This window comes from Strigops habroptila, chromosome 1, assembly GCF_004027225.2.
Source record: "Strigops habroptila isolate Jane chromosome 1, bStrHab1.2.pri, whole genome shotgun sequence".
NCBI classification, from domain to species: Eukaryota; Metazoa; Chordata; class Aves; order Psittaciformes; family Psittacidae; genus Strigops; species Strigops habroptila.
This window is the reverse complement of record NC_044277.2, coordinates 143,214,439-143,225,701: the sequence shown is the minus strand read 5'-3', so window position 1 is coordinate 143,225,701 and position 11,263 is coordinate 143,214,439. Positions and strand designations below refer to the sequence as shown.

At 44.5% G+C, this 11,263-nt stretch overlaps 1 protein-coding gene across 2 annotated transcripts; it reads right to left on the bottom strand.

Annotated features, from left to right (window-relative positions):
* Positions 1–2,695: 2,695 nt before the first annotated feature.
* On the bottom strand, positions 2,696–11,062 carry LOC115616641 (C-C chemokine receptor type 5-like). Of its 2 annotated transcripts, XM_030506153.1 has the most exons (3): positions 11,011–11,062; positions 7,110–7,267; positions 2,696–5,690 (listed from the first exon to the last, which is right to left on the bottom strand). In XM_030506153.1, exon 3 carries the CDS (start codon positions 5,677–5,679, stop codon positions 4,609–4,611), a length of 1,071 nt encoding a protein of 356 aa, XP_030362013.1. In that variant the 5' UTR covers positions 5,680–5,690; positions 7,110–7,267; positions 11,011–11,062; the 3' UTR covers positions 2,696–4,608. The 2 variants fall into 2 exon arrangements, with proteins under 2 accessions (XP_030362013.1, XP_030362022.1); XM_030506162.1 differs by lacking the exon at positions 7,110–7,267 and having other exon boundaries at positions 11,011–11,049.
* Positions 11,063–11,263: the final 201 nt, after the last annotated feature.

Sequence of the window (11,263 nt, the reverse complement as noted above, 5' to 3'; positions counted from 1 at the left end):
CATTTTTACATTAGACCTTTAATACTCACACTTTGCTGTTTTCAGGTACATTTATAGTACATCGATTCTGGTCTTGAGGTGCTTTTTGGGGCTATCTCCACTGTGAAACAGAAATACTCCTCAGTGTATCCTGGCAGGCTGGGAAAATCACACACCAAATCATTTCCCAGTGAAAACTAGGTCATAGAAAGGATGGACAGAGCCTCCACAATGACAAGGTATGCGCCAGGACCCAGGAACCAGAATGTACCTTTGGGCGCCAAAGATTAGGTGTAGTCTGTAATTGTCCATACCTCATGAGAGCGTCCCTGCCCAAATGGCTCTTTCACTTCCATCCACTTGGTCTCCATTCCATTCAGAACGTCTGGTACTGGGGTAGGTTGTGTTGTTAGCATCATTTGGTTAGTGTCCTCCTGGCATAACCTTGTAGACAGCTCTGCAAAGCTGATCATCATTTGAGGGGTTGTGCAGTGGCCTATGCATCTGACAATGCTGCCTGCCTCCGGTTCAGTGCTGTGGCCCCACCTTCCCTGGACCAGTCATTTCAGACTCAAAACACTCAAACAGAGATTGCCATCCCTGGCACAGGTATTACAACTCTTTGCAGTTAAGCAAACCTTACAGCAGTTCTTTTCCCTACCATTCCATCTTCTGAATAACATACAGCTCCTGTGTCACCAGAATATGGGTACAAAGCAATGTCTTCACTACATATTTCTAGTCAAACATCCTTCTGTGCAGCCTGGAGAAGGGAAGCTGCGTGGAGACCTCAGACCAGCTTCCAGTGTCTGAAAGGGGCTACAAGGATGCTGGAGAGGGACTCTTCATCAGAGACTGTAGCGATAGGACAAGGGGTGATGGGTTCAAACTGAAACAGGGGAAGTTCAGGTTAGATCTAAGGAAGAAGTTCTTCCCTGTAAGGGTGCTGAGGCACTGGCACAGGGTGCCCAGAGAAGCTGTGGCTGCCCCATCCCTGGCAGTGTTCAAGGTCAGGTTGGACAGGGCTTGGAGCAACCTAGTCTAGTGGAAGGTGTCCCTGCCCATGGTAGGGCGTTGGAAGTGGATGAGCTTTAAGGTCACACATTCCAACCCAAACCAATCTGGGATTCTGGGATTCTATGAATTTTCACAAAGCTGTGAAACTCTGTCACAGCTGAAACCAGGACACTGTTCAACATGTGTTGTAAAGCAACAATCTACTTGCAGTGTTCACAGAGGTCCATCTTGAATCTTTTTGCTGTTCTAGTGCTACTTGTACACTCTCTCAAATGCTTGCTTTCGTTTCCTCAGTATGTCGCCAGGATGGCTCAGATGCCTCCCAGGCAAGAAGTGATTCTTCCTTGTGTTAGTTTCCTCTCTGCTGTAACAACCCTGGTGTGCCTTCATACTTCTCTAGCTCTTACATACACACTGGATCTTCATCGCAGTGCTTTTCCCTGCAGAACTTGAGTTATGGAATATTTGTCTCCTGTATGTAAAATTTCCCCCACTTCTTTGCCAAGGTAACTTGTGTCCTCTTTCATAGAAACACTGGGCATCGGGTTAAACCTTCCCCATGTGTAGTTCCATCCCACTGTGACCAGACTGCCTGAAGCCCTGGTAGCCTAGTTTGTACCTATCTGTCTGCCTTGTAGCTATACCATGCTGCAGCCACATCTGACATTAAGACTCAAAATACACCACAAAACTATCCACAGCTTTGCTTGTCTCATTGCAAAGTCACAGGGAAGACACAGGATTATCCTGCCTGGGCACATAACAATAAGCTAATCTTTAGGTTTAGTTTGTTTGTGTTTCTGCTAGCAAAATTTAGGAAATTAAATTCAGCAAACAAAGGCAGTGGGTATAGAATTTATCTTATCCCGTGGTGGACAGATGAAAAGAGTGTGCAGGGGAGAGGAGGAGGTATGGACTGTAGGCTGAAGAAAGGAATTGGGGCAGTGGAGCAGGGAGAATGACATGGTGAAGTAGAAGCATATTTCCATATTGAGCTTTAAATGCTTGAATTTCCTTACACATAAAACTTGGGAGATCAGGCACATCACTTGGCTGGGGTCTCTCTATACAGTGTAAGGAGATCTGAAATTAGCTGCAGAAAGTCTATGGAGTCTTCATCCCAATGTTAAAGGTCTTTATCCCAATATTAGGAGTGTCATCTGTTATTACGCTCCTTTATACCTCCTCTTCACCTATTTATAACACACAGAGCCCTGTTTCTCCAGATTTCACCCACCTAAAACCTGTGGCCCCAGATTTTTCCTAAAGATATTACAGTGCCCTCTACTCAAGCTTGTGGGTAGATAAATCTGTGCCAGTTACAGTAGCTTCTGGACTGGGCAGATAGTTCTCCGTTTGGTTTCTTTTGCTGGAGTGTGGTATGGCAAGGGTTTAAATCTGGGGTTGCTTGTTTTTGCCACCTCTGTTCTATGAGCAGAGCTGATGCCCTTTTACTCATGGAGAAGAACATGGGCTACAGGGTTTACATTGTTTTTCAGATACTGATTTTATTAATTTCGCTTCAATAATATGAAAACAGAAAGAAACATAATTCCAACTAGGCAAGAATTTGAGCTATGGCAGTAGAAACATCACAGTTACAGCAGGATTTGTATCACACTGAACTGATTTCTGCTTTAATATTAAAAAGGTGCTTTCACTTTAGTGCAGTAAAAAAACACAAAAGGAAGGAAAAATATTATTTCCAAGCAAAGTTTACTGTGGGGATAGTTTTTGGTCTTTTGTTTTGTGGCTATTAACATCACAAGACAGTCACCAGATTATAATAGCTGATCAGATAAAAACTAACGACTAACAGAAGCAGTGTTTGATGTTACAAGGCTTGAGGGAGAAGAGTATTTGCACCACCTGGATTAAGATATCTGATACGTAAATGAAGAGGCTTTTCTATGTTCCTCCTGCAGTTGGATGGGTAATCTTCCTATTTAAATCATATATCTGCTTCTGACTTCGGCATCTCTTTTTCTCTGCTGACCACTGAGGGACCTTGAAGAGATTTGCTGTTAATTTAGGCATCTGAATCAGGTGCCTAATGTTAATTAGCGTGGAATCCCCTCTTGTGTCCTCACGTTGCCTGGAGGTTAGTTGAACTTCCAGATTTCCATGAGCAAGGCCTTACCTGCATGAGTGGTGCCCCGTGAAGTAAATGGGGAAAAAAGCAGGAGGACAATTCACTTATATAAAGTGTTCACCTGCACTTCCTTACAGTTTGAAGCAAGAAGTTCTCCCTCTTCCTCTTTGCTAACATCATGCTAACAATGAAACACGCTGGTGTCCTCCTCTGGAATGATGTTTGCTAACCAGAACACCACTTTCTTTTACAGTAATGGCATAAATACATGGCCATAGGACACCAGTTGACTAATGGTCTCGAGTCTTCAATCAGCATGCAGTTCTAGCTGTGGCTCCAGTAGGCCATGAGCACTCTTCTCCAGGCACACTTGTCTGCAGTTGGCTGCTTTTGCAGTTCCAAGGCTACTGTCTGCCTAAAGATGTATCCCAAGCATCACACTTCGGGTCTGTGAAGAGCATGTTTTTCTCAGGCAGGAGCCTAACCTGACACACTTGCTGCATCTGCCATGTAAAGTCTTCCTCTACACACGTGATTTACCTGCCCAGAACTAGGGAGGCCTCCACTCAGTGCTGTGCTCATGGTCTCCAGAATCCTTCAGCGAGTCCTGGTACTTTTTTAACACAGAATGTTGCATAGCAAACACCAAGGTGACTGTCATTCTGGCCTTGCAGATCTCTGCTCAGGGGCTTTTATTGGTTAAGTGCAGCTTTCTTGGGGAAAAACTGCATCCACAAAGCCCACTTTGGAAAATGTTAGGAACTGAACCATGATATGGCAGGCATAACATTAAAGAGCTACATTAAAAATACTATAACTTAGCCTATAGTCAAAAGGATTATGTTAAAATTACTACAGTTAGCTAACAGCTAAATCCCTGAGTTAAATGGCCCTGTGAGATAAAGGTGTGTCAACTCTCCCATCAGAGGAGATATATAACATTGATCTATCGCATATTCATCCTCAAATTCCTTTTCATGGAAATATCTTTTATTCATGTAGGGGAAATAAGGGGCTGGAAATGAAGAAAACTAAAAGCCTCCCCCTATCAAAAGCCTATGACCATGTTGCAGACAGGATACAGTCACTTGCAAAAGTTGCCCCATTAATGCTGAATACTAAACAGGTATATCTATCCTCAAAGCTTCATCCCAGTGTTCATCTTACAGCGTTCACGCACCGGTAAATGGCTCTTGTGAGATGACATATTACTCCTTAACCTCTTCAATACTGTATTGCCCCCAGGTAGATCTCACTAGCATTGGTTCATTGGATAGAATTTAGGCGAAGAAACAGAATTATACTGTTTTAGGCCCCACTCAAATCTTGATGTTCTGGAGAACTCCATGATCCTCTTAGTTTAAGAATGGAAAATGCTATATATAACCCCAGGGAACAGTTAACCACAAGAATTGAGGGTCATTCAGTAGCGGTTGACAGAAAGACCTTCAACAGCATCAGGCGGTCCCTAAGGCAAAGCAAGTGACACAACAATTCCTAACTAATGTTTTAGGGTATCTTTACAGTCCAGTAGAGATGTCATGCTCTGCAGTGGATGATGTGAATGTGGAAGTAACTCTTTCTAGTTTCTCATGATAAAGAGCTGGGCATTTCCTGCAGAGGTGGGCAGCAACGTGCTTTCTGAAGAAGGCACAGAGGTACTTCCTAAACTTTTCTCCAACAAATGCATAGATCACAGGGTTGATACAACAGTGGATCATGGAGATTGTTTCTGTCACTTGGATTGCTTTATACAGCTGACCTTCAATTTCACAAGTTACGACAAAAAGTACACGTTGAAATGTGTGCAGAAAAGACGAAACATGGAACGGTGTCCAGAAGATGAAGTAAAAGATCATGATCACAAAAATAAGCCTGACTGCTTTCTGTTTCTTCTCATTCTTACACCTCAGTAGTGTTTTTAGAATTTGTGAGTAACTGAAAATCATAATAACCATTGGAACAATAAGTCCCAGGATGTTCATCTTTAAAGTATAGGAGTACTTCCAGTTGATTCTGGTACCACTTGGATAATGAGCACTGCAAGTATAACGTGCATTTTCCTTCTGAGTTTTGTGGAATACCATCCCAGGAACAGAAGCAAACACTGCTACAGCCCAAGTGACCACGCTGGTGAGGATGCCGTAGGTAACTGTCCTGGCTTTCAGAGCAAACACTGCGTGCACTATGGCCAGATACCTGTCTAAGGTCAGCAGGATTATGAAGAAAATCCCACTGTAGAAGCCAAGGAGGTAGACACCAGAGAGAATTCTGCACAGCGCCTCCCCAAAAATCCAGTCGTGAACAGCATAATAAGCCCAGAAAGGGAGAGAAAATACAAAGAGCAAATCAGAAATTGCCAAATTGAGCAGGTAGATGTCAGTCATACTCCTCAATCTCTTGTATTTTACCAGGATAAGGACAACAAGCATGTTGCCTGTGAGGCCAAATATCACCACCAAAGAATAAAGTGGTGGCAAAAGCTTTGCTGCTAAGTGCTTTTCCTCTGTTCCCTCACACGGTGCTGCTTCACCATAGTCATATGTTGTTGTCAGTTCCCAGTTGTCTGCGTCTGTGGTGTGGTTTTCCATTGTGCGTTGGTCTGGAAAGGAAGAGAAGGATGTTAAACTAGAGAAAACTCCAAGCTTGGCAGTGATGGGAACAAAACACGCTGGTGTCCTCCTCTGGAATGCTTTTTGCTGTTGAGCACATGAGCATTTCTGCCTCAAGGTGTGGATGAGAATGAAATTGCAGAGCTCCCAGGAAACCCATCTCTGCACCTGTGAATCATAGAATGGTTTGGGTTGGAAAGGACCTTATAGCTCATCCAGTTCCAACCCCCTGCCATGGGCAGGGACACCTCATATACTAGAGCAGGTTGCTCCAAGCCCCGTCCAGCCTGGCCTTGAACACTGCCAGGGATGGGGCAGCCACAGCTTCTCTGGGCACCCTGTGCCAGTGCCTCAGCACCCTCATAGAGAAGAACTTCTGCCTTAGATCCAACCTGAACTTGCCCTGTTGCAGTTTGAACCCATCACCCCTTGTCCTATCACTACAGTCCCTGATGAAGAGTCCCTCTCCAGCATCCTTGTAGCCCCCTTCAGACACTGGAAGCTGCTCTGAGGTCTCCACGCAGCTTCTCTTCTCCAGGCTGAACAGCCCCAATGCTCTCAGCCTGTCTTCATACGGGAGGTGCTCCAGCCCCTGATCATCCTCGTGGCCTCCTCTGGACTTGCTCCAACAGCTCCATGTCCTTCTCATGTTGGACACCAGCACTGCACACAGTGCTGCAAGTGGGGTCTCACAAGAGCAGAGCAGAGGGGCAGGATCACCTCCCTCGACCTGCTGCTCACACTGCTTTTGATGCAGCCCAGCACACGGGGGGTTTCTGGGCTCAAGCGCACACCGAAGTGGCTCGTGTTCAGTTTCTCATCAACCAGCACCCCCAAGTCCTTCTCCTCAGGCTGCTCTGAATCTCTTCTCTGCCCAACATGTAGCTGTGCCTGGGGTTGCCCTGACCCGGGTGTAGGAAGTCATATTGCTACCTGTTGGAAGTGTGCTGAGGGTAACTTCCTATGTGTACTCTCTCTGGTGTGTTTTTCCTCCTCAGCAGAGCCTGTCAGCTGCCTGACCGAGCCAGAAGCAGAGGAGTGATTAATTTAGTCTGAGCAGTGGGTAGTTTGAGGCTGTTGTGCTCATCAGTGGCTTTCCAAAGGGATGGATAGAACCAGCAAAGCAACAACAGGCAAGCACAGCATCTGGCATACAAAGTGTACCTTGCTTCTCCTTGGGACCTGGCCACCTTCTCATCCTGCCAGCCCATACTGTAGCCCTCACTCAAGAAGGACTAGGCACTGGGAGAATGTAAACCAGTGCCCGCAAAGGGCCTGTGGCATGGGTGAAACCTAACTGACTGCCACTTGTTCAGGTTGTTGGTGACTTCCTGAGAGCCTTAACGCCCATGGGAACCAGGTCACTGGAAGTGTAGAAATGACCTTTGCATAGTACTGAACATACGCACCTGGGGACCTGCTGTCTGGGTGTTGCAGAGTAGGAAGTCAGCACCGTTGGCCTGGGTTAAGATGTCAAATACTGTGTCTTTTACAGAGCCTGGGTCAGGCGTAGCTCATGGAGGCTTGGTGGTTTTGGGTAGCTCTGGAATGAAAACACTCCAAAGTCCTGCAGAAAGAACAGATAAGCAAACACCTTGGCAAATGGCATAAAAGATGACAGTTGCTCTCAGCATGGCCTATGACTCCTGTAGCTGTTGTGACATCTCCCTGTCGACTGAAAGACCTTCCCAGTGCTCAAGGATGAAAGAAGTTTTGATTCCTTGTTCCAGTAGCTGTTTCGCAGCTGTGATTCAGGATCTCCTGGGTTTAGATTGGCCAAGTGTCTTAGAGGGGGCACAAAGGTAAAACGTAGATATGGCCACCACCATGAGTGTGCACTAACAGTTCTTTATGTGCAGCAGTTGTTTGACATTGTCCCTCATCCTTTGTTCGTCAGTGTTTCCAATGAGGAAGTGCAAGGGTTGCCCAAACTCTCTGTCCCTCCAGTTTTGGTTTTGGGGGCTGCTGGGGGGACTAGGCTTCCTTTTCAAGGAGTTAAGTGTGCAGCAGAGCTGTGAAAGCCCTCAGGCAAGTTCTGTTAGAGTGGGAGCAGATAAAGGCTTGCAACTTAGACATCAGACCTTCCTGTCACCAAACCCTTCCCCTTTCCCACATCCTTGGTAGGACCGTGAGCTAGATGCAGAAGCATAGTTTTGTGTGATTCGGTTCTCTGAAAAGTTGAGAACTGTCTTCTCACAGACCCCCAGAGAAAACAGAAGAATTCCTGTGTCCCATGAGAAGCTGGGAAGAGGATTTTGTGCAGATGGGTGTCAGAGGGTCCAAATGTGCTTCCTGCTCATTCAAGGGGAAAGTGAAATAGATGCATTTGGTAGCCACTCAAATAGAACTATTTGCTATCTGGTGAAAGGGCTGTTCTTTCTCCCTGTGTCATCATAGAATCATAGAATCAACCAGGTTGGGAAAGACCTTTAAGATCATGAAGTCCAGCTGTTCCCCAGCACTGCCATGTCACTGAGAGCCTCGTCTACACACTGTGTGTGCAGGGACTGCTTTTGTCAGGCACTTTGTGGCAGATTGGTGGCTGTTCACAGCACGTTCATGGGTTTGAAATCTGCATTTTCTTGGCAATTTGATGCCTCGACAAAGGCAATTTGGTTTTCTCTTGACAAAAGCAACAGACCGCTCCGGACACAAAAGACTGCAGGTAGCGCGTCTGCCCCATCTTGCTCTGTGATCCATGACCACTCATGTGGTGCAGCAATCTTTGTCCTTTCCTGCCTGTAGTCCCACCTTGCACCTCTTTTCAATGCTGAGGTCTATCCTGTGTGATTGCAGATGTCTTTTGCAGAGACCACATGCTCAAAACCACCAACTTCATTCTCTCTGTGCTTGAGTTCTGCAAGACTGAATGTAACTGAAGAAGCTCAGCTCATAGCTGGAGTGACGCAGAGGCAGGTTCCTGGTCTGCTTTTTGGTAGAAGCTGAATTTCATTACATGGTGGGTCATTCTGAGCTGTAGCATGTGAAATTTCTGTGTGCCTTAAGCTTGTGCCAGCCTACTCAGCTGTAGAAGTCACAGAACATTCAGGACCTAGAGGACCTAGTTTAATCTGGGTCCTTACCCCAGTGGATATATATGTAATACAAATAGTTTTCTTGAACAAATTCTATTGATTACACAGTGTTAAAACAATTTTCTTCATGTGTATACGCACAAGTATACACACATATACACTCATATATATAGAATCATAGAATTGTAGAATCATAGAATAATTTGGGTTGGAAAAGACTCTTAAGATCATCAAGTCCAATCATTACCTCACACTGTCAAGTCCACCACTAAATCATGTCCCTCAGTACCACATCTACAGGTCTTTTAAATACCTCCAGGAATGGTGACTCAACCACTTCTCTGGGCAGCCTATTCCAGTGCTTGACAACCCTTTCTGGGAAGAACTTGTTCCTAACACCCAATCTGAGCTTTTCATTTTCATGCTGAAAGGAACATCTTCTTCAGACTTCCTTGGCAAGAAGTCTGGGTTTGTCTGTAAAATTATCTAGGCATGAACCATCATATAGGTGTGTAAGCAAGAAATCGCCAGCTACCTCTGCTCTTGTGCTGTACATGTAAATGGGCTCTTCGGAGAGATTATGATTTGAGAAATTGTGATTATTTGGCTTATTTCCCTCTTACTTTCCTTCCAAAATGACAAATGAATATTCAGGAAGTCTTCATGATTTTCATTTGTGGGGCTTTCTCATTTGTTTTATGGACTGCATGTAGCCATCAGTGCCCGCTCTCCTGCCCACAGTCTCTGAATGTACAGGATACTTTTGGTTGCTAACAGGAAGTCTGGATGATTTCTGCAAAAGCAGGCGACCAAGGTGCAGCCTTACTAGACAGTCCCTTCCAAAACGAAACCTCGCTTTGGAAACCATTTGTTCTGTCATAAGAGCTGAGCATTAGAAAGAGCTCCTCAGAACTGCCTCCTAACTGAGGAGGTTTCTTCATCCCTGCAGAACTTTCAAGGAAAAACATGTTCCAGGCTGGAAGAAACAGTCTTAATTCCCTGTGAAGCCTCAGGATCCAATTGTTTCCATTCCCCACCAAACCCAGAAAGACACTCTTGCAAAAATTCTGAGCTTTTATGCATTTAAATAGAGTCAGTCTATGTGGTCACAAGACAAAAGAAGTAGGAGGCTTTCTTACCTAAACAAATGTACAGTAAAAGAGCAGCATAAGCACTGAAAATGAGCACTCTGAGAAAGAGATACTTGTGACAGCTATTCAATGTCTTCCTCTGAATCATGACTATATGTTTGAGAGAACTTTTCTCTTGTCTAGACAAAGTCCTGTGCTAGTATGCCTGTTCAGTGTTATGGGTTTTCCCCAGTGTCTCTTCTTAAACTGCTTCAGATGAAATATTGAATTCAGAGTAATTCAAACAACAGTTGTAGTCACAACCATTCTGGGGATGAACTCAAATATAAGAAAGAAGGATAATAGTCTGGAGTGGAGATCGCCGCTTATGTGGTGGGATCATGTCCCTGTCATGGTATTGTTTTAAGGGTCTCCACGCAGAGTTCAAGCCCACTGGTCTGGCACTGTCAACAGTTCCTTGCAAATCACAGTGCTGTTTTCCCATGAAAGCAAATGTTGCTATAGCTGCATATTTGATATATTACACATACACACACAAATTATATTCTTAGGTTGTTGTAGCTATTTTCGCTAATACCCATGTGGCAAGTCTCTTTTATCCAAGCAGAGGAGCTCACCATTCCTTGTGTATGAAAAGAGTACAATTCCAGTGTAATACCAATGAATTTTATTCATAGAAAACCTTGTTAACAAAAATTGAAAGCCATATTATGGCTAGCTGTCAAACTGGTGTCTCCAGCTGAGATATAGGGTACAGGCTTTCAAATGTGGTGGCTCGGAAACATCACACTAAAAAGCAGAACTGATCCCAAAGAACATACCCCTCTATAACATGACAATGAAACACCACCATTAACAGATTAAATGCTTGACTAATACGAAGAAACCATGTGATAGGATAAAGATGAGGAGATGATACAGAGCATCTGAATCTCACAGAGCAAGATGTGGCTTAGATTTGGAGAGGTTAGGTTAAACGTGAAGGATTTCACATCTTATTGGTTTATATCCTTAGCAGAATGCATCTTCAAGCTACCGATCTCCTGGAACAGCTTCAAAATGAAGACCCAGTAAGTTTCTAGTACAAAAAAACTGTCATTGGGCACATATACTTCCCCACAGAGTGAATCTGTAACCGCATATACACATTTACATGTAAAAAAGAAAAAAAATAAGCTACTTACTGATTTATGAAGCTGGGGCTGTCTGACTGTGTCTTCTTCTTCGTGAAAAAGCACATAGTTAAACCCTATGTCTGAAAATAGGAAACAGCACTTCCTGTGTGATCTGTGTTGCAAAACATTATTACAAGAGTCAAGGGCATGGTTCTTCTTTTCTGGAAACACTTAGTTTCCAGGATGAGTACAGAATTGAGGGATAAAGACTTTGTGGGTGTATACTTGTTCTGCTCCAGCTGGAACTGGAGCAGTCAGTATC